At 40.8% G+C, this 24,945-nt stretch overlaps 1 protein-coding gene across 1 annotated transcript in view; it reads left to right on the forward strand.

The window, feature by feature from the left end:
- LOC126278136 (mitochondrial sodium/calcium exchanger protein-like) overlaps positions 1 to 22,517 on the forward strand; it is an 84,233-nt gene extending 61,716 nt beyond the window's left edge. The window contains exon 4 of the mRNA XM_049978059.1: positions 22,438 to 22,517. Coding sequence (XP_049834016.1) covers positions 22,438 to 22,517 — 80 coding nt within the window. The remainder of the gene's footprint in view (positions 1 to 22,437) is intronic.
- The last annotated feature ends 2,428 nt before the right edge of the window (positions 22,518 to 24,945 follow it).

The raw sequence follows: 24,945 nt of genomic DNA on the forward strand, positions 1-24,945 counted from the left end.
TCATTGGTAAAATGTTCTGACCATTCTTTACAGGAACTTGGTAATACATTGTCAATTATCTGTCACTCTGAAATGTAGTGCAGTATTCATCAAAAGTCACTTGCCTGCCTGCCATAACAAAGCGTAACTTATCATTTGAAGGTGCTGTGTAACTCAGCAGCAAGTCACTCTGAGCACTATGGGACTTAACATCTGAGGTCATCAGTCCCCTAGGACTTAGTACTACTTAAACCTAAGGACATCACACACAATCATGATTCGAACCTACGGCCATAGCAGTCACGTGGCTGAAGTGCCTAGAACCGCTCGGCCACAGCCACTGGCCAGCAGCAACTAATTATTAATAAAATTTGTATTGAGACTGGTAAACACTGTTAAAAGTGCATTTCTGGATAATTTTTAAATTAGAAAGTATGCATTTTATTTACATGAAACAAAATGCATCTACATGATGTTTTATTATTATTTTGTGAATACTGGCTTGATAAAGAAGTGTAAGACTTTGCCTTATATATATATATATATATATATATTTATATATATATATATATATATATATATATATATATATATATATATATATATATATATATCGAGAGAGAGAGAGAGAGAGAGAGAGAGAGAGAGAGAGAGAGAGAGAGAGAGAGAGAGAGAGAGAGGAAATATTCCACGTGGGAAAAAAATATCTAGAAACAAAGATGATGTAACTTACCAAACGAAAGCGATGGCATGTTGATAGACACACAATCAAACACAAACACACACACAAAATTCAAGCTTTCGCAACCAGTGGTTTCTTCATTAGGAAAGAGGGATGGAGAAGGAAAGACGAAAGGATGTGGGTTTTAAGGGAGAGGGTAAGGAGTCATTCCAATCCCGGGAGCAGAAAGACTTACCTTAGGGGGAAAAAGGGACACGTACACACTCGCGCGCACACACACATATCCATCTGCACATGTACAGACACAAGCAGACATTTGTAAAGGCAAAGAGTTTGGGCAGAGATGTCAGTCAAGGCGGAAGTACAGAGGCAAAGATGTTGTTGAATGACAGGTTAGGTATGAGCAGCGGCAACTTGAAATTAGCTGATGTTGAGGCCTGGTGGGTAATGGGAAGAGAGGATATACTGAAGGGCAAGTTCCCATCTCTGGAGATCTGACAGGTTGGTGTTAGTGGGAAGTACCCAGATAACCCGGACGGTGTAACACTGTGCCAAGATGTGCTGGCCGTGCACCAAGGCATGTTTAGCCACAGGGTGATCCTCATTACCAACAAACACGGTCTGCCTGTGTCCATTCATGCGAATGGACAGTTTGTTGCTGGTCATTCCCACATAGAAAGCTTCACAGTGTAGGCAGCTCAGTTGGTAAATCACGTGGGTGGTTTCACATGTGGCTTTGCCTTTCATCGTGCACACCTTCCGCATTACAGGACTGGAGCAGTTGGTGGTGCGAGGGTGCATGGGACAGGTTTTATACCGGGGACAGTTACAAGGGTGGGAGCCAGAGGGTTGGGAAGGTGGTTTGGGGATTTCATAGGGATGACCCAAGAGGTTATGAAGGTTAGGTGGATGGCAGAGAGACACTCTTGGTGGAGTGGGGAGGATTTCATGAAGGATGGATCTCATTTCAGAGCAGGATTTGAGGAAGTCGTATCCCTGCTGGAGAGCCACATTCAGGGTCTGATCCAGTCCCGGAAAGTATCCTGTCACAAGTGGGGCACTTTTGGCGTTCTTCTGTGGGAGGTTCTGGGTTTGAGGGGATGAAGAAGTGGCTCTGGTAATTTTCCTCTGTACCAGGTCGGGAGAGTAGTTGCGGAATGCGAAAGCTGTTTTCTGGTTGTTGGTGTAATGGTTCAGGGATTCCAGACTGGAGCAGATTCGTTTGCCACGAAGACCTAGGTTGTAGGGAAGGGATCGTTTGATATGGAATGGGTGGAAGCTGTCATAATGGAGGTACTATTGCTTGTTTGTGGGTTTGATGTGGACGGATGTGAGAAGTTGGCCATTGGACAGATGGAGGTCAACATCAAGGAAAGTGGCATGGGATTTGGAGTAGGACCAGGTGAATCTGACGGAACCAAAGGAGTTGAGGTTGGAGAGGAAATTCTGGAGTTCATCTTCACTGTGAGTCCAGATCATGAAGATGTCATCAATAAATCTGTACCAAACTTTGGGTTGGCAGGCCTGGGTAACCAAGAAGGCTTCCTCTAAGAAACCCAGAAATGGGTTGGCATACGAGGGGGCCATCCTGGTACCCATGGCTGTTTCCTTTAATTGTTGGTATGTCTGGCCTTCTAAAGTGAAGAAGTTGTGAGTCAGGATGAAGGTGGCTAAGATAATGAGGAAAGAGGTTTTAGGTACGGTGGCAGGTGATTGGTGTGAAAAGAAGTGAACCATCACAGCGATGCCCTGGATGTGCAGAATATTTGTGTATAAGGAAGTGAGTGGCATCAATGGTTACAAGGATGGTTTCTGGGGGTAACAGTTTGCGTAAGGATTCCAGGCTTTTGAGAAAGTGGTTGGTGTCTTTTGATGAAGGATGGGAGACTGTATGTAATGGGTTGAAGCTGTTGATCTATGTAGGCAGAGATACATTCTGTGGGGCCTTGGTAACCAGCTACAATGGGGGAGCCACAATGATTGGGTTTTTGAATTTTAGGAAGTAGGTAGAAGGTAGGGGTGCGGGATGTCGGTGGGGGTAGGAGGTGGATTGAGTCAGAAGAAAGGTTTTGTAGGGGGCTTAAGGTACTGAGGATTCCTTGAAGCTCTGTCTGGACATCAGGAATGGGTTTACCTTGGCAAACTTTGTATGTATTTTTGTCTGAAATCTGAAGTAGTCCCTCAGCCACATACTCCCAATTATCAAGTACCACGGTTGTGGAACCCTTGTCTGCCGGAAGAATGATGATGGATTGGTCAGACTTCAGATCATGGATAGCCTGGGCTTCAGCATTGGTGATGTTGGGAGAAGGAATAGGTTTTTTTTTTAAGAAGGATTGAGAGGCAAGGGTAGAAGTGAGAAATTACTGGAAGGTTTGGAGAGGGTTATTTTGAGGAAGAGGGGGTGGGTCCCGCTGTAACGGAGGAATGAGCTGTTCCAGGAAGGGTTCAATTTGGATAGTGTCTTGGGGAGTTGGATCATTGGCTGGTTCCATTGGATTCGAAATTTTCTCAAATTTCTCCACCCATTAACGTGTTTTAGCGGCAACACAACCACCTAACCTTTGTGCACATCGTTGTTTACCAAACCAAGTTCACCACAGTATCAAAATAGTTGAGCTTTAACCAAAACTTTTCTCCTTTTTTCACACCAGATCTCCAGTTGCTTTCTAGATTACCTTTATCTCTCCACATATATTTTTATTTTCATTTTCATTTCAGCCTCACATTACACTTTCGACCTTCTAATACCATGTCACCCTCACAACATCCCCACAATGACCCCATTAAGTTTAATTTACATTCCCTCCGCAAACATGCCTTCGCTCTAGACAGATTACGCTCCCATATTTTATTTACTCAGGCTTGTCTGACATTTGGCATTACCCCCAAAAGCCTCACACTTAAAGTTCCCATCTCTGACTGTAACCCTTCTTTCCATCAGTCGCTATACCAGTTCCAAACTAAACAATCCATTGCCCTCACCAACCTAATCCTTCACCTACACATCAACTCAGCCAATGAACACACCCGTCAACTCCTATCCTTATTAAAAGTCCTCAATCTTTCCTCTCCCATATCCACACCGGCTGTTCATAGCATCCTCCTACAGGCCAACCGCAAATTAGAACAGCATGCCACCCTCCACCTCAAAAAACTATCCAATCTCCTTGTTTCCCACCTCCGGGAAAGCAACTCACTCACCCTCCACAACCTTTCCAGCAAACCTCAACCTCCTCTCATTGCACACAGACTCAGTCTCTCCCATCTGCTCAATCTCCCACTTCCAGCTCCACTCCCTCCAAAACCTCAAAATTCTAATCAACACAATCTGGAACCACTACATTCTAATTCAGTAGTTAACCTTTCCTCCAAACTTCTCTCCCAATCCGAAAACTCTGTCTTATCCAAAGGCCTCACCTTCAGCCCTACTCTCATATTCAGCCAAACAGCCCTCGTCAAAGATTTACTTTACTACACTCGTACTCTCTGCTGGAAATATCACTTTGCCACGAAGAAAAATAATCCTAATCTTACTCCAATGATCCAACTCCCCAAGACACTCTCCAAATTCAACCCTGCCTGGAACAGTTCTGTCCTCCGTCGCAGTAGGACCCACTTCCTCTTCCTCAAAATCACCCTCTCCAAACCTTCCAGAAATTTCTCACTTAAACCCTTGCCTCTCAATCCTTAAAAAACCTTAATCCTACTCCCAAGATAACCACTGCTGAAGCCCAGGCTATCCATGATCTGAAGTCTGACGGAACCATCGTCATTCTTCCGGCGGACAAGGGTTCCATGACCGTGGTACTTGATCGTCGGGTGTATGTGGCTGAGGGACTGCTTCAGTTTTCAGACAACACTACATACAAAGTTTGCCAAGGTAATCCCATTCCTGATGTCCAGAACCTTAGGCCTCCTACAGAACCTTTCACCTGACTCAATCAACCTCCTGACCCCACCGACACCCCGCACCCCTACCTTCTACCTACTTCCTAAAATACAAAAACCCAACCATTGTGTCTGCCCTATTGTAGCTGGTTACCAAGCCCCCGCAGAACATATCTCTGCCTACATAGATCAACACCTTCAACCCATTACATGCAGTCTCCCATCCTTCATCAAAGACACCAACCACTTTCTCAAACGCCTGGAGTCCTTACCCAATCTGTTACCCCCGGAAACCATCCTTGTAACCATCGATGCCACTTCCTTATACACAAATATTCTGCACATCCAGGGCCTCGCTGCGATCGCCTGCCACCCTACCTAAAACCTCTTTCCTCATTATCTTAGCCACCTTCATCCTGACTCACAACTTCTTCACTTTTGAAGGCCAGACATACCAACAATTAAAGGAAACAGCCATGGGTACCAGGAGGGCCACCTCGTACGCCAACCTATTCATGGGTAGCTTAGAGGAAGCCCTCTTATTTACCCAGGCCTGCCTGCCCAAAGTTTGGTACAGATTTATTGATGACGTCTCCAGAATTTCTTCTCCAACCTCAACTCCTTTGATTCCATCAGATTCACCTGGTCCTACTCCAAATCCCATGCCACTTTCCTTGATGTTGACCTCCATCTGTCCAGTGGCCAACTTCACACATCCGTCCACATCAAACCCACCAACAAGCAACAGTACCTCCATTATGACAGCTACCACCCATTCCACATCAAATGGTCCCTTCCCTACAGCCTAGGTCTTCGTGGCAAACGAATCTGCTCCAGTCCTGAATCCCTGAACCATTACACCAACAACCAGAAAACAGCTTTCGCATCCCACAACTATCCTCCTGACCTGGTACAGAAGCACATTACCAGAGCCACGTCCTCATCCCCTCAAACCCAGAACCTCCCACAGAAGAATGCCAAAAGTGTCCCACTTGTGACAGGATACTTTCCGGAACTGTATCAGACTCTGAATGTGGCTCTCCAGCAGGGATACGACTTCCTCAAACCCTGCCCTGAAATGAGATCCATCCTTCATGAAATCCTCCCCACTCCACCAAGAGTGTCTTTCCGTCGTCCACCTAACTTTTGTAACGTCTTGGTTCATCCCTACGAAATCCCCAAACCACCTTCCCTACGCTGTGCCTCCTACCCTTGTGACCATCCCCGGTGTAAAACAGATTCTCATCCCCCCACAACCACCTACTCCAGCCCCGCTACTGGTAAAACATACACAATTCAAGGCAGGGCACCCTGTAAAACTACACGTGTCATTTATCAGCTGACATGCCTGCACTGCACAGCCTTTTACATCGGTATGACAACAACTAAACTGGCTGAGCGCATGAACGGACACAGACGAACTGCGAACTGTCCGCCTAGGAGATGTCCAATACACAGTAGCGGGGCATGCCCTCCAGCATAATTCTAGGGACCTAGGAACCTGCTACACCGTATGTGCCATTTGGCTTCTCCCACCCAACACCAGTCCCTCTGAGCTGCAGAGATGGGAACTTGCACTCCAACACATTCTTTCATCCCTCCATCCCCCTGGACTGAACCTATGTTAAACAACCTCACTCCCATTTACTCTTTAGTCTTCTCCTCTTTCCCTTTTGTCTTTAGCCATTCACGCATCTTTTCATCCTACATAGTTGTGTTTATCTTTATATTATATACCTCTTTACTTCTGTATGCATCCTCTTTGGTTTGAAGCTGGCACAGTACTTACAATAGAATATCTTTGGCTTCCCTCTGACAACCATTCCTCCATCCTTGCTACCCTACCTGTTTTCCTTTCCCTGTTGCTTCACAACCTGGGTTGTGAGTAGCTAAATCCACTTTCCCTTATTCCCTTTCTTCCCCCTTTCTCCTCCCTGATGAAGGAACATTTATTCCGAAACCTAGGAATGTATTTTTTTGGTTGTTTTTTGTGTATCTATCAGCTGTACTGAGCTGAGGTAAGTACTGGCCAGCCCCTCTATCTCTTTGTTAGTATGTGTTTCACACCTTTATATGAGATTTTCCATTAATCATTTGGGTTATTATCTCACAAATTTTTTTTTGTAAAAGTAGAATGCCCTTTACGTGACTGCTATTTCCCCACAATAAGATTCCATATGATATGATACTTTGAAAGAAAGCAAAATATGCTGATCTTATATAACTATTAGGGACATGTCTTTTTAAGTTTCTAATTAAATTGATAACTCTTGACAGCCTGGCACTCACACACTATAAGTAATATGGCCTCCCAACTATTTTCTAGTTGTTTTACTCATAACTAAGGATGCATGTGTGTAAATGTACATATATTTTGATATTCTCCAAAGCAATTTCCAATTGAACTTTCAAATATAGGATCCTCAGTCTACAGTCACATATGCAACATCCTGTATATTAACTGAAGTAATCATAACTGAAGTAATTATACTAAAAACTTCTGTTATCATGAAAATATGTACCGAATTTTTGATGAAACTGGCTCAATTTCAGCAAGTAGCCGTCTTCTTCAGATGTGATACATCCAATAAAGAGCTTTGTACTGATATGTAACAAATGCATTCTGGCACTTTGAATGAAGTGAAGTCAACTGAAAAATTTCAGTAAATGTACATCATGTGGTCACTTGGTAAAAAAAACTGCAAAATGCCAGTTGTTACACCCATGGCAGCAGAGTAATGTCTATTAAAGCTGCACTAACACTACTGTCATCAGCATATCTTAACTGCATTGCAGACCTCCCTGCTTGACACTGGCTCAGATATCAACACATTCCCAGCCTGGTGCACACCTGGCAATAAACTGGGTGAACACTTATGCTTAAGACCAATAACCAACATGACATTCAAGCTTTATCTGCTGTGTGGTGCATAGTACCACTGTGTGCATAAAGCTAGTCATTTGTTTACATTTGAATAGCCACACATTAGTTACAGCTCTCAGTTGAGTGCTAGCTTTTGTTGCCACATCACATCAGTGGACACCATTTTCATCTTTGAGTTAATATAGATTCTCATAACAAGTGACAAAAATTTCCTCTGTCCTATTTAGTTTGAACTCATTAATTTCATGCATATTTGTTTATTTATGAGCACAGTTTCATGTTTTATTTACTGTGTAGTGCATAGTACCACTGTTTGCAACACACCAAGCGTGTTTGAATAACTACTGCAGTAGTCTATGCCCTCATTCAAGTGGTAGCTCTCATTGCTGCAGCAGCACATCAGATGACACTGTTTTCATTTGTGAGTTGGCAAAGCTTCTCATAAGAAGCGATTTGTTTTAAATTTCACCTGCACTGTTTAGTTTTGTTAATTTCGTGCATTTTATTTGCCTGAAACAGTTCCACATTTTTTTTTACTTTGTAGTGCATAGTACCACTGTGTGCATAAAGCCAGTCATTTGTTTACATTTGAATAGCCACACATTAGTTACAGCTCTCAGCTGAATGCTAGGTTTTGTTACTGCAGCACATCAGTGGACATCATTTTCGTCTTTGAGCTAACACAGATTCTCATAAGAAGTGACAAAAATTTTGTTGTTGTGTTCTTTAGTTTAACCTTTAACTAATGTGGTGTGATCTATTTGACCATGCACTTTCATCAACAATTGCGATTTAGCCAGTCCCCTACCCATTATTGGAGCCATCGGATTGTTAGCTTCAAGTTTAGTTGTGAGTGGATCAGCAACACATTTGGTGTTATTCCAGAGCTTCTATAATGTGAGTGACGTGCTTTTCAAAGTCACTCACTGTCATTTTCACCACATTATGTTGTTTGTGTAATTGTTTCTGCAGTTATTCTCCTTACATATTCTCTAAATTTTCCATTTCACAGCTTTTGAAATATGGCAGAACCTAGTAATTCCACAGGTAAAGGATCTGATGAAAGTAGCAGACAATGTGTGAGCACTTCAGACCAAAATGTTGAAGAAACTGTGAGTAGATGGTTGGAGGAATCAGATGATAGTGACTGTGGTGATAATTCTGAAGAAACTGAACCCATTGTGAGTGAGCATGACACATTGTCAGAACAAAGTGCAACAGAAAATTACTCTGATGAAAGTAGTGAAAGTAGGAATCCATGTGATGAGCAACAGAGAAGCAATTACTTCTATGGCAAGAATCAGTACAAATGGGCCAAAGCACCTCTGATCCGAGCTGCTAGAGCTCCTCGCCATAACATCATAATGAAATTTCCGTCTGCCACATTGACAACAGGAGGTCCAAAAGACCATTTTTATTATGGCATCTCTATTTTGATGATGAAGTTTTCCATTACAGCCTAAAAATGCTAAAATAGATTGCATCAGGCAGAAGTACTCTGACAAAAGCAAAGCTGAACTGCAGAACCTGGATTTTGATGAACTTTAGGCTTTTTGAGGACTTTTGATATATTCTTCTGTCTTTAAATCCGAGCAAAAAAACGTTAATTATATATTTACAATTGATCGTTGAGGTTGGGAAATTTTCAAATTTGTCATGTCTAAGAACCATTACCTAATGTTGTTGAACTCCTTACGGTTTGATGACTTTCAAACTAGAAAAGAGAGTCTCAAAGTTGACAAAATGGCAGCAACCTCTTTTCTCCTTAGAAAAAATTGTGGAAAATTCCCAAAAATATTTCAATTTAGGCACACGTGCTACTGTAGATGAGCAACTAGTTTCCTTCCATGGTAAATGCTCATTTATGGTCCACATGGCAAAGAAGCCTGGTAAATACAGTTTAAAAATCATGTCATTGTGTGACGCGAGGACCAGTTACTTTTATAATGGGTATATGTACAGTGGAAAAGGCTCTGATGATGATACTTTGCCGGACAATGGTAATAAACTGATGATACCAAAGCAGTCTCTGTTGTGATTGTGTAAACCAATCTATAGCAGTAATCTCAACATTATTGCTGACAAATAGTGCAGATCAATACAGGCTGTAGAAGAGTTAAGGAAAAGAGGATTGACTTTTATGGGAACTCTAAAAAAGAATGAGAGATTCTGCAAACTTTCCAACTAAATAAGCATAGTCCAGTTGGTTCGTCTTTGTACAGTTTTACGCAAGGCATGACTCTATTGTTGCACGTACTAAAGACAAACAAAGCAGTTATTCTTGTCTCTTCAATGCTGAGGATTTGAATTGTCAGAAATCAGAAACACTATCATACTGCAACACCACTAAAGGAGGTATTGATGAACTGGACAAAAAGCGCTCCATATACTCCCGCATTCGAAGAACTCGGCATTGGCCAATGCGTTTATTCTACTGTTTATTGGACATCAGCACAGGAAATGCATATGTTCTTCAGAAGAGTGGATCAGATGAAGCTCCTGTTGAGAGAGGTATCTTCCTGAAAGAGCTTACCTGTAGTCTTGTGCTGAAACATATGCAAACGTGAGCTCAGAACCCACGACTTCCACAGGAGTTACGACTAATGACCCGCCGGATTTTAGGCCCCAATACTTCAGCAAAAGAAGCAGTGGAAGCAGAATTAGGACCTAGGAATAGTAAAACATGCAGAATCTGCCCAGTGAGTAAGAAAAGGAAGAGTTTGCATGTTTGCTACATCTGCAAGAGACCAATATGCATGCATTGCTGTTCCCAGGTTTGCAAGCACTGTTGTGAAAAATTGTGATTTGGAGGACTCTGATTTTTCATGAGGTATTTTTTCAGGTTAAAAACGTCACATTTTTGTTCTATTAGTTCTTCAAGAAGAAATACAAAATCTATCAAAGCATTAATTTTGTTATTAGCTTATGAAAAACATATAAATGTATAAATTTACAAGATGTGCAGGTAACATATCTGAATGCCACTTTATCAATAATTATTTAAAGTTAATGTTCGGTATTTTCATGTTTATTTACATTGTATTAAAGACTCTGCTATACACAAAACAGAGAATTTCAAAGGAATTCAAATTCTTAACATTACACCCACCTATAATTAAGAGGTCAGATTGACCACACCATGATCTTAGTGTCCCATGTATGCCACTATGTTAGCTAAAGGTTAAACTCATTAATTTCATGCATATTGGTTTATTTATCAGGCACAGCGTCATGTTTTATTTACTGTGCAGTGCATGGTACCACTGTTCGCATCACACTAGACATTTATTTTGTGTTTAAATAGTCAATGCAGTAGTTATTGACCCTTACTTAAATGGTAGCTTTCATACCTGCAGCAGTACATCAGAGAACACTGTTTTTATCTGTGTGTTGATACTGCTTCTCATAATAAGTGACTTACTTTAAATTTCCTTGGTGATATTTAGTCTTGTTAATTGTGTGTGTGTGTGTTTATTTATCATACGCATTTCCACATTTATTAGTTGTCTATAGTATAGTTCCACAATCCTTAGGATGAAGAGGAACTGTGACTGTTGTGTTCAGATGTGAGCTGAGTTGGTAACGCTTTGTTTGCAGCTTCAGGGAGTGTTGGCTTTGGTCAGAAAGCTTGAGACTGCTGCCAATGTGGTGGGCCATACATGGAAAACTGAGAGATGTCTAGCACATCCCACATTTCCCCTGATCGGTCCAGGGGAACTGGCTGCCCCAGGTACTGCCTGCACTGATGCCGACCTCTCACACACGGTCGAGTGGGAAGTCTTCCAAGGTGTGGCAGACAGTGAAAGAATTTCTGGACGGCAAATTGGAGGTCCTTCTGTGTTGACCTGATGAACAAGTTTTAGGCAGTTCCATGGCTGACGAAGACCTGAAGCCGGATGCTGCTATTTAGCCTGTTCTGGAGGAATCTTCTCAGCCTGCAATATCTGGGCATTCACAGAGGGTGGGATTATTTGTAGTTAGGAGCTCCAACATTAGGCACATAGTGGAGCCACTTAGGGATATGGCTGCTAAGAATGGAGACCCCTTTGTGCATTCTGTGTGCACACTGGGAGGGGCCATTCCAGATTTGGAAAGGATGCTTATTGATGTCATGAAGAACACAGGGTGCAGTCAACTGTGGGTGGTGGCATGTTTGTCATTTTGTATTGGAAGAGATTCTATCTTGGTTTGAATGGATAGCTAAAGTGACAAAGACTGGCAGTCTTGCTTGCAAGAAGAAGATGGAGCTCAGCATCTGTAACATCATCAGTGGTACCAACTGTGGTCCTTTGGTATAGAGCTGAGTAGAAGGTCTCAATCAGAGGCTCAGACAGTTCTACAGCCATGTAGTTGCAGATTCCTCAACTTACACAATGGGTGGTGGGTTTATGGGTTCCACTTAATAAGTCAGGGGTCCAGTACACACAGAAAACTGCTACATAGCTGTGTGGAGAGGACTAGGCAATTTTATTGGTCAGGGGTCTCAGGAAACTACAGGAAGTGTGCCACTCTAAAATGATGAAGGACAAACACGGAAAGGTAATGCTAACAACGATTGGTATTATAGTTATAAACTGTCATAGCTGTGTTGAGAAAGAATCAGAGTTCCAAGCACTAATAGAAAGCACTGGAGCTTAAATCATTGTAGGTATGGAAAGCCGGTTAAAGCAGGAAAAAGTTCAGCTAAAATTTTTACAAAGGATCTAACTGTGTTCATAAAGAAAGGATTAAATACAGGTGATGGTGGAGGATCCATCACAGGTAATTTATCTTTCAGTGAAACAGAAGTAAAGAGTTTGTGCGGTTTACTACAGGTAGAGGTTATACCTGACAAATGGAATAAATTAAAAATTGTAAAAATTGGTTCCTTTTTACAGACCTCCCCTCCTCTCCCCTCCTTTACCCTCACACTTGGATGTTACAATTGCTGAGCAGTTAAGAGAAAACTTTAGCCTTAATAATTCAAATAAGTACACCACTCATACAATTACAGTTGGTGGTGACTTCAGACTACCCTCTACATTTTGGTAAAAATACATGTTTAAAGTTAGCAGTAGGCATAAAATGTCATCTGGAACTCAAATGAATGCTTTCTCAGAAAGTTATATTCATTCAACAGTTAGTTCATGAGCCCCTCAAAGTGTAAATAGTAGTGAAAACATATTTGACTTCCTTATGTACAAATAATCCTCAGTGAATGAGGAGCATCATGACGGATACAGGGATTAGTGACCACAAAGTTTATGTAACAAGACTGAATATTGTAACATCCAAAACCACCAAAAATAAACAGAATATTATGAAAAGGATAGTTGCTACTCACCATATAATGGAAATGCTGAGTTGCAGATAGGCACAACAAAAAGACTGCCACAAAATGAGCTTTCGACCAACAAGGCTTATGTCAAAAATATATGACAGACACACACACACTCATGGATATGCAACTCACAAACACACATGAGTGTGTGTGTATATGTCTTTTATCTATTTTTGACAAAGGTCTTGTTGGCCAAAAGCTTATTTTGTGACAGTCTTTTTGTTTTACTTGTTTGCAACTCAGCATCTCCACTGTATGGTGAGTAGCGAATATCTTTTTCATAGTATTGCTACATTCCATCTTGGATTTTCCATTGTTTGAAAAATACACACAACTTATATCTGTTTAAGAAAGAAGATAAAAATTCACTTGATGCCTTTCTATGATACAGTCTCCACTCCTTCTAGTCTGACTATGTAAAAATAGACGAGAAGCAGTTTAAATTCAAAGAAATGGTATAAATCGCAAACAAAGGATGTATACTAAATAAATTAGTAAGAGATGGTGCTGATCTCCCATGGTATGCAAAACAGGTCAGAACTCTGTTACAGAAGCAATGGAAGAATCATGAAAAATTTTAAAGAACACAAAATCTCTGAGATTAGGAAAGTTTTACAGATGCTTGAAAATTAGCATGAACTTCAATGTGAGATACTTTTAATAGTTTCCACAATGAAACTCTGTCTCAAAATGTGAAAGAAAACGCAAAAAGATTCTGTGATGTACCTATGCAACCTGAAGCAATGAATGAATATTTGTACCAAGGCCAAGATTCAAACCCAGGTCTTCTGCTCACTAGGCTGAAATGCTAATCACAACACCACCCTTACACACTGGCTGTGCACAATGAGCCTAGTATGTCTCCTTCTTCAATCAAAATTTGCATTCACACTTCATCCTATTTGATATTGAATGAAGTTGAACAGTATTTTAAAAACAAGGATTCCAAGACTTACCAAGCGGGAAAGTGCTGGTAGATAGGCACAATGAATAAAACACACAAACACACACACAGAATTTCGAGCTTTCGCAACCGGCTGCTGCTTCGTCAGGAAAGAGGGAAGGAAAAGGAAACATGAAAGGATGTGGGTTTTAAGGGAGAGGGTAAGGAGTCATTCTAATCCCAGGAGCGGAAAGAATTACCTTAAGGGGAAAAAAGGATAGGTATATACTCGCGCACACACACACACACACACACACATATCCATCCAACATACACAGACACAAGCAGACATATTTAAAGGCAAAGAGTGAGGGCAGAGATGTAAGTCGAGGCGGAAGCGTGGAAGCAAATATGTTGTTGAAAGACAGGTGAGGTATGAGTGGTGGCAACTTGAAATTAGTGGAGATTGAGGTCTGGTGGATAACAAGAAGAGATGATATATTGAAGGTCAAGTTCCCATCTCCAGAGTTCGGATAGGTTGGTGTTGGTGGGAAGTATCCAGATAACTCGGACGGTGTAACACTGTGCCAAGATGTGCTGGCCGTGCACCAAGGCATGTTAATCCACAGGGTGATCCTCATTACCAACAAACACTGTCTGCCTGTGTCCATTCATGCGAATGGACAGTTTGTTGCTGGTCATTCCCACATAGAAAGCGTCACAGTGTAGGCAGGTCAGTTGGTAAATCACGTGGGTGCCTTCACACGTGGCTCTGCCTTTGATCGTGTACACCTTCCAGGTTACAGGACTGGAGTAGGTGGTTGTGGGAGGGTGCATAGGGCAGATTTTACACTGGGGGCGGTTGCAAGGGTAGGAGCCAGAGGGTAGGGAAGGTGGTTTGGGGATTTCATAGGAATGAACCAAGAGGTTACGAAGGTTAGGTGGATGGCGGAAAGACACTCTTTGGGTGGAGTGGGGAGGATTTCATGAAGGATGGATCTCATTTCGGGGCAGGATTTTAGGAAGTCGTATCCCTGCTGGAGAGCCACATTCAGAGTCTGATCCAGTCCCGGGAAGTATCCTGTCACAAGTGGGGCACTTTTGGGGTTCTTCTGTGAGAGGTCCTTGGTTTGAGGGGATGAGGAAGTAGCTCTGGTTATCTGCTTTTGTACAAGGTCAGGAGGGTAATTGCGGGATGCGAAAGCTGTTTTCGGGTTGTTGGTGTAATGGTCCAGGGATTCAGGACTGGAGAAGATTTGTTTGCCACGAAGGCCTAGGCTGTAGGGAAGGGCCCGTTTGATATGGAATGGGTGGCAGCTGTCATAATGGAGGTACTGTTGCTTGTTGGTGGGTTTGATGTGGATGTGTTAGCCTCATTCTCGTAACCTGCCAGTACACAACCAGTCCTTTGAATACATTTACACGCATATTTTTCGAGATTTTATTCGAAAAAAAAATTCGAAAATTTTTTTCTTTTTTCTTTCGAAACTTTTTTCGAAAAATTTTTTCTTTCGAAACTTTTTCGAAAATTTTTTTCTTTTTTTTCTTTCGAAACTTTTTTCGAGAAATTTTTTTCGATATTTTTCTGAATTTCCCCACCCTTTAAGGTGGTTTGGAGACAACACAACCACCTAACCCTTTGCACCTATTGTTCACCAACCTAAGTTCAGCACAGGATCAACATAGCTCATCTCAAACCAACACTTTTTCGACTTTTTTCACACCTTTATCTCTCTATATATAAATTTCTATTTATTTTCACTTTAACCTCAAATTACCCTTTCCACCTTCTAATACCATGTCAACCTCACAACATCCCTACAACGACCCCATTAAATTTTATTTAAATTCCCTCCGCAAACATGCCTTCACCCTAGACAGATTACGCTCCCATATTTTATTTATTCAGGCTTGTCTGACATTTGGCATTACCCCCAAAGGCCTCACACTTTAAGTTCCCATCTCTGGCTGCAATCCTTCTTTCCATCAGTCCTTATACCAGTTCCAAACAGCACAATCCATAGCCCTCACCCGCCTAATCCTTCACCTATACATCGACTCGACCAATGAACACATCCGTCAACTCCTATCCCAAATCAAAGTCCACAATCTTTCCTCTCCCACATCCACACCGGATGTTCATAGCATCCTCCTACAGGCCAACCGCAAATTAGAACAGCATGCCACCCTCCACCTCAAAAAACTATCCAATCTCCTGGTTTCCCACCTCCGGAAAGGCAACTCACTCACCCTCCACAACCTTTCCAACAAACCTCAGCCTCCTCTCATTGCACACAGACCCAGTCTCTTGCATCTACTCAATCTCCCACTTCCAGCTCCACTCCTCCCAACACCTCAAAATTCTAGTCAACACAATCTGGAACCACAACACCCCAATTCAGTAGCTAACCTTTCCTCCAAACCTCTCTCCCAATCGGAAACCTCTGTCCTATCCAAAGCCCTCACCTTCAGCCCCACTCCCAGGTTCAACCAAACTGCCCTTGTCAAAGATTTACTGTCCTACACTCGTAGTCTGTGCTGAAAATATCACTTTGCCATGAAGAAAAATAATCCTGATCCCACTCCTAATGATCCAACTCCCCAAGACACTATCCAAATTGAACCCTGCCTGGAACAGTTCCGTCCTCCATCACAGCGGGACCCACGTCCTCTTCCTCAAAATCACCCTCTCCAAACCTTCCAGGAATTTCTCACTTCCAGCCTTGCCTCTCAATCTTTCTTGAAAAACCTTAATCCTACTCCCAACATCACCACAGCCGAAGCCCAGGCTATCCGTGATCTGAAAGCTGACCGATCCATCATCATTCTTCCGGCTGACAAGGGTTCCACGACCGTGGTACTTGATCGTGGGGTGTATGTGGCTGAGGGACTGTGTCAGCTTTCAGACGACTCTACATAAAAAGTTTGCCAAGGTAATCCCATTCCTGATGTCCAGGTGGAGCTTCAAGGAATCCTCAGAACCTTAGGCCCCCTACAAAACCTTTCACCTGACTCAATCAACCTCCTGACCCCACCGACACCCCACACCCCTACCTTCTACCTACTTCCTAAAATTCAAAAACCCAATCATTGTGGCTGCCCCATTGTAGCTGGTTACCAAGCCCCCACAGAACGTATCTGTGCCTATGTAGATCAACACCTTCAACCTATTACATGCAGTCTCCCATCCTTCATCAAAGACACCAACCACTTTCTCCAACGCCTGGAATCCGTACCCAGTCTGTTACCCCCAGAAACCATCCTTGTAACCATCGATGCCACTTCCTTATACACAAATATTCTGCACATCCAGGGCCTCGCTGCGATAGAGCACTTCCTTTCACGCCGATCACCTGCCACCCTACCTAAAACCTCTTTCCTCGTCACCTTAGCCAGCTTCATCCTGACGCACAATTTCTTCACTTTTGAAGGCCAGACATACCAACAATTAAAGGGAACAGCCATGGGTACCAGGATGGCCCCCTCATATGCCAACCTATTCATGGGTCGCATAGAGGAAGCCTTCTTGGTTACCCAAGCCTGCTAACCCAAAGTTTGGTACAGATTTATTGATGACATCTTCATGATCTGGACTCACAGTGAAGAACAACTCCAGAATTTCCTCTCCAACCTCAACTCCTTTGGTTCCATCAGATTCACCTGGTCCTACTCCAAATCTCATGCCACTTTCCTTGACGTTGACCTCCATCAGTCCAATGGCCAGCTTCACACATCCTTCCACATCAGCCCCACCAACAAGCAACAGTACCTCCATTTTGACAGCTGCCACCCATTCCATATCAAACGGTCTCTTCCCTACAGCCTAGGCCTTTGTGGCAAATGAATCTGCTCCAGTCCTGAATCCCTGGACCATTACACCAACAACCTGAAAACAGCTTTCGCATCCCGCAACTACCCTCCCGACCTGCTACAAAAACAGATAACCAGAGCCACTTCCTCATCCCCTCAAACCCAGAACCTCTCACAGAAGAACCCCAAAAGTGCCCCACTTGTGAGAGGATACTTCCCGGGACTGGATCAGACTCTGAATGTGGCTCTCCAGCAGGGATACGACTTCCTAAAATCCTGCCCCGAAATGAGATCCATCCTTCATGAAATCCTCCCCACTCCACCAAGATTGTCTTTCCGCCGTCCACCTAACCTTCGTAACCTCTTGGTTCAACCCTATGAAATCCCCAAACCACCTTCCCTACCCTCTGGCTCCTACACTTATAAATGCACTCGGTGTAAAACCTGTCCTATGCACCCTCCCACCACCACCTACTCCAGTCCTGTAACCCGGAAGGTGTACACGACCAAAGTCAGAGCCACGTGTGAAAGCACCCACGTGATTTACCAACTGACCTGCCTACACTGTGACGCTTTCTGTGTGGGAATGACCAGCAACAAACTGTCCATTCGAATGAATGGACACAGGCAGACAGTGTTTGTTGGTAATGAGGATCACCCTGTGGCTAAACATGCCTTGGTGCACGGCCAGCACATCTTGGCACAGTGTTACACCGTCCGAGTTATCTGGATACTTCCCACCAACACCAACATATCCGAACTCCGGAGATGGGAACTTGCCCTTCAATATATCCTCTCTTCTCGTTATCCACCAGGCCTCAATCTCCGCTAATTTCAAGTTGCCGCCACTCATGCCTCACCTGTCTTTCAACAATATCTTTGCCTCCATACTTCCGCCTCGACTTACATCTCTGCCCTCACTCTTTGCCTTTAAATATGTCTGCTTGTGTCTGTGTATGTATGGATGGATATGTGTGTGTGTGTGTGTGTGTGTGTGTGTGTGTGTGTGTGTGTGTGCGCGAGTATATACCTATCCTATTTTCCCACTAAGGTAAGTCTTTCTGCTCCCGGGATTGGAATGACTCCTTACCCTCTCCCTTAATACCCACATCCTTTCGTCTTTCCCTCTCCTTCCCTCTTTCCCGATGAAGCAACCATTGGTTGTGAAAGCTTGAATTTTGTGTGTATGTTTGTGTTTGTTTGTGTGTCTATCAACCTGCCAGCACTTTCGTTTGGTAGGTCACATCATCTTTGTTTTTAGATATATTTTTCCCACATGGAATGTTTCTCTCCGCCCCCCCTCCCCCCCCTCTCTCTCTCTCGCTCTCTCTCTCTCTCTCTCTCTCTCTCTCTCTCTCTCTCTCTCTCTCTCTCTCTCAGGAGGAAAGAGGGAAGGAGAGGGAAAGACAAAAGGAATGTGGGTTTTAAGGGAGAGGGTAAGGTGTCATTCCAGTCTTGGGAGTGGAAAGACTTACCTTAGGGGGAAAAAAGGACAGGTATACACTTGCACACACACACACATATCCATCCACACATATACTGACACACGCAGACATCATGTCTCATCCCCATCAAAGTCACTTACCTCACCTACAGTCATTTGCAATAAGCCACCAGTCTCAGACTTACCAACTTCAATTATTTCACAGCTCTCATTCAACCTACATAAAAAATATCACCTAGTTCAGATCCAATACAGTCATCATCTGATTTATGTATTCTAGTGACTAATGACTAATCATTAGTACATAGTAGATCAAAATTCTCACTACTCTCCCATTCTGGTTTGTGGTTAGCACTTGCGTTTCCTAAATCATCAACTTTTTCATTCACACTTTTCAACCCCTCTAACAATACCATTTGTTAGGTCTGAAACTTGATTACTAAGTTGATCCAATTGATTTTATATTCTGTCTAATTTACTATTGTTGTCTATCTTCATTTCCTCTATCTTTGCCAAAATTAACTGCAAAATATCAGTTTTTACTGTTTCTTCACTGACTATGACATCACTTTGCTCTAACATTTCCTGGCTGGATCCTACAGCTTTCACTTCTTCTTCACTTCTACCCTTGTACCTTTTCATTTTGTCAACAAACACATGAGTCCAAGAACAAATTAACTTCACAAATAGTTTGTAATTATCTTTCCTTTTTGATATTTCTGGTTGTAGTTGTAAATTCCTCTTTCATTTGATCCAGTGCATCATTATTGGTAGTACATCTTCACTTTTGGTATAAGTTGCTCTGTTGGACAGCCTTCAGAGTTTTCTTGATTCATGTGACTGGAAATTTATTCATACGTAAATTGTGAACAAAATAAGTCACTTTCTTTTTTTGCAAGAGACAAAACTTCATTATTGGTCAATTAATCCCAGATGACACTAACACTTGTAATCCAGCCCTACCTTTCTTGTTGTTGCTACTGTCCATGGTGGTGAAGTCTTTGCAGAAGGAGTAAGATTTACAATTAACTTTTTACTTATCTTTTCTTGCACAGCTGACTCCAGTTTTTCATGTCTAGGCATCTGATCCTTGAAGCTGAAATTCTCAAATTTTAGGTTCTCAGGGTTCAATTGATTCACCTTTTACACCTTTTGAAGAATGTCTTTGCAGAATTTTTGTTTTCATGATAATTTATTGTCCCACATTTTGTTTTATCACACTGTCTTTTGAATTTTCACTTTAACAAAGCTGAAATTAAATTTTTTGGTCAAAATACAAAAATACATCCCACAACATCAGGGGCATGCATATTACTACCCAACTCTGCAGTAATAACAATATTCCATTGGGAAAACAATTTTTCTTGACAAATGAATTTATATTAGTTTAGATTATTATTTTATAAAGGAATCCAGAAATAAACATAATAAACAGTACTAGATTGTGTAATTAACAATAGAAATTTTAAGTGTGCCATATATTTAATAAATTTAAATGTTTCTAAAAATTAAAAAAATTAAAAGTATGCTGTAACAATGAAAATAAAGTAATTGCTGTTCTAAAACTGTATGAAACTTTTCAAAAAATCAGCTGAGATAACACTGCCCTGTCCAAAATTCAAAAAGCATTTCTGTTCTTGACTACTTCTGTTGAGGAAAAATAATGCTAGAGGAGGATGTCCATTTACATCTAGCAAAGACAGTCTTTTACACCTTTATCATGGAGGGCTTGGACACCAAATCAATCACTGTATGAAGTTCATACTCAGCAGGGAGCTAAATATAAAGAAGAAAATAGAGAGTGAACTGTTTGCTGGCAATATTTATGCCAAGGCACATTAATTACCATTTGGCACCAGGAAGAGGATAGCTGAACTGGATGAGCTTATTCACACTGATCTGTGTGGTCCTGTTCACAATTCAACACCGTTATTGAGATATCAGTATTTTGTATTTTCTCAAAGATGATTGATTATACAAAGTTTAGGGTGACAGTTTTCTTCAAAGAAAAATCTCAAGTTGCAGAAAAGTTCATTCATAGCTGAACCAAAAACTGCTGGACCTGCCCCTGAGTACCAAGGGAAAAACGTTTGACAACAAACAAGTAAAGGAAACTCTTTGGAGAGAAAATATAATTCAGTGCCTCAAAATACCATACATTCTGGAACAGAATGGATGCTGTGAAAAAGAGAATCATACAGTTGAGGAAACTCCCAGAGCCATAATACATGCATATAGAAATATTCGATGAAACTCTTATGTGGAGATAGATAGCGAACACTGCAAAATATATCCTGAACCAAACGGGGCCTTCCAATATTCCAGAAACATCTCCATATGAACTATCTTATGGGAAGAAGCCAAGATTGAAACATCTGCATGTGATTAGCTGTACCTGCCAAGTTCATATTCCAAAAAAACAGAGGATGATGATGGATCAGAGAACAGTGAAAGGAATTCTTATGAATATTACAGAATATATTGTACAAATGAGTGGAAATCCATTAACAGATTCCATATTTGAGGAGAGGACATTAAAAGTGCAAGAAAAGTTCAGTTTTTCTGGTCAGTTTTTAATCATCAGAATCCAGCATCTCAGACTGAGGACTACTGTGTTCTTGATACTGAGAGTGATAAGGATGATAATTTGTTCAATCTAGAAGAAGATTGTCTAAGAGTAAATCAGGAAGACATAAGTAAGGAAGCCTTTCTATGTCTGCATGATTAATTAACCCTCAGAACTCTACAAAAATTTAAAGGTAATGTAATGCATCTCTCAATATTTTTCCTGAAACATGCAGTGAATTCACAGCTCATGGCTGTACAAAGTAAAAAAAAAAAAAAAAAAGTGCTGACGTTTCAGTCAATAAATTCAAATCAAGATTGCACATTAAGGGTTATTTACTTATAGTTCAATACTTGTGTAAAAAAAAGTGAACTCGAAACTTTAGACCTGCATGCATTACTAAGTAGACAACAATCTCTATTCATTCAGGTTTTCAGTTTCACACCTACAGACTGATGCCCTACCAAAGAGGCAGACAAATAACTGGGATGGTTATCTTACAACTGTTGGAACAATTTCTATTCGTACTATATGTAAACTACATGCTTTTAGACAGTGAAATCATGTGTACAGACGAAATACCTTTCATAGTAATTACTGATTCAAGACAAGACCTGTAATACCTCAATACATAACTCATTGAAACATGTTCTTCAGGGGAGGAAAACTTAATTATAGAAATAAAAAATTAAAAAAGTAACAATATATTTGTAATTTGGTGCCAACAAAACAGCAAACTGAAAGGAACTCAGTCTTATGACTGGTGAACTCAGTTCTAAATTAGATATACTGTCACAAATTTTTAGGCAATGCTGTTGATAGTACATGATCTGGGAAAATACTACCTGTCTATGATCATTTAGTCCTTACAGTATTAATGAGTTTATAAATGATAGACAATAAATTTTCAAAATTAAATTAAAAAGCATATAAATCAAAGATAGCAGTTATTTATCATACATTTTTGTTTTTGTGTAGGGCTGTTGCTGTTGTTCTTTTTCAGTTGTGGAAACCACTTTCTTAAGGAGTGTGGAAAGGCAGGAAAAGAGAAATTCTGAGAATATAGAAGAATGTATTGTATAATGAGTCCAAAACTGCATTTCTGGTGCTGTAAGTAAGTGATAATACACTTAAAAGTAGTGTTTCAATTTCATTAAAAATTCTTCTCTGTTTTTCTATGGTATGACGGATCTATATAACTTTTGTATACTTTGTTGTTTATTTCTATAATACTGTTTGTTGTTGCACAGGCATTCACAAGGATGGGGTGGAAGGGCAAGAGAGATTGTCACCCCTCCCACTTGCCGTCCTCTAACTGGGATCTGGAGTACAGAGATTGTATACATATTTTCAGTGGATAACCAACAATTCTATGGGATTAAATCTGGCAGGTGTCCATGGTTGTTGATGTTGGTTGTCAGTACTTATCTGTGTAAAATAGCTGTTATATAACTTACAGAAACTGGTTTTCTTCTCTTCTGCCTGACACAACACATCAGTTACCTACAGCACGTACCAGATGTAGAAGTATGAAACCTGAATTTGGTTGCAATAATGATACATCTGTTGTTTGAAACTAATAAGCAATATTTTATTCAAAGTAATCTCCATTGCTATTTATTACAAACTGAAGTGTTATTCAGTGACAGCATTTCCCAGTGATGCAAATAGATGATAATCAGAGTCAAGTCTGGAGAATACGCATCATACCATATTATTTCCCAACTGAATGCCTCAATTGTTTCCCTGACCCATTTTTCTGTGTGTGATGGGGTGTCTTCATGGAGCAATAAAAATTTGTGTTGCCTTTTTCTGTATTCCAGTCGTTTTTCACAAAATGCGCAATTTTAATCAATCATTTGCTGTTGGTACCAATCAGTGTTAAGGGTTTCAGCAGGTTTTAGCAGCTCTTAATAGATGACACCCTCCTGGTCCCACCAAACACAGAGCATTTTCTTCTTTCCAAAACGATTTGCCTTGCAGTGGATGTCAGTTCTCAAAAATATATCAATTTTTTATCATCTGTCACTAGCCAATGGAGAAACAACATTCTTTTGTATCTGGCGAGCAGCATTTCACAAGTCATCTTTCAATATGCTTACTGTCTTTCATTCAGTTTATGTGGAACCCATTTTCCTACTTTCTGCACATTTCCCCTAGCTTTCAACTGAAGAGAAACAGCTTCCTGCATCACAATCAATTGTTCAACGAGCTCCTGTTGAGTTTGAGTATCATCTTTATCCAATAAAGCCTGCAATTCATTGTCTTTGAACTTTTTTGGTGGTTTCCTGCCCTTGTTGTTTCTCATGTAAAACGAACTACTGTTAAGTTTTTTGAACCACTTGAAACGCTGTGTTTTCCCAAGAGCATGTTTGCCAAAAGCTTTGATAAGCATTCGATGTGATTCTGCAGCAGTTTTCTTCAAATGATAACAGAACAACAATAATGTCCACAAATTGTAGATTGTTAGCACAAAACTCAACATTTTTATGGGATTGAAACAGATACTGATGTATGGAACTTGGGTTAATGTGTGTTGACATTCATCGTCAGCTGTTATATGAAGCAGATGGTGCTGCGGACGTGGTCTCATGGGCCCTACGCTAACAGCTAGCACCATCTGTATGGAAATTCCAGTTACATACTTCTACACCTGGCACTTGTGAGTGTATCATAATGTGATATTAAACTTCATTTATATGAAATCAATGAAAGATTCTATCTTTTTCTTTGTTTTGTAGAGTCTTCATACTAGTTTTTCTAAAGATAACTATTATAGAGTATTAATTACTAATTCGGATACAAAAATTACAGTTTATATCTTTACGACTAACATTTCTATGGTAATTTCTTTAATGTTATTTAAGAATGGCATTATTATTGTGTGAATTTAGAGCAATTATAAACACATTATATATGAAAATTGACAATAAGGTTTAAGGTTATGAGTATGTATGCAGACAAGACTGATATGGATGAAGTCTTTAACAAGAAACTGCAGTAAAGTGTTTTATAATATTTTAAATGATTATTTCTCTGTATATTAATATTAGCTGATGTGGCATTCACATTGTTTGCATATTTTCTTCACATTGATTACAAACACATGCATACAAAATACGCCATGTTCTTCAAAATGGTGTCAAAGGAATAACTCTTCCACGGTTCTTTTTCACTTCTTTCTAATTATTTAGTATGCACTGATCCGTTCATCATGGAGCTCCTACTCACACATTGTGAGATTTTATAAACATGGTCAGCTGTTAAAGTTTTTGATCAGATATGATTTGGAAAATGACCCCAAACTGAATGATTATCATAGCTGCCAGTTTACTGTGTGACACCAGTGTTACTGACATAGGTAATTAAATTTCAGATGTATTTTGAACATATTAATATTGTGTTTATGGTGATCCACATTGTCATTCCCATCTACAAATTATTTATAAATTATCGTAAAATCCCTAGCATATCAAAAAGGTATGT

Source organism: Schistocerca gregaria, chromosome 1 (genome assembly GCF_023897955.1).
Source record: "Schistocerca gregaria isolate iqSchGreg1 chromosome 1, iqSchGreg1.2, whole genome shotgun sequence".
Classification (NCBI taxonomy): Eukaryota; Metazoa; Arthropoda; class Insecta; order Orthoptera; family Acrididae; genus Schistocerca; species Schistocerca gregaria.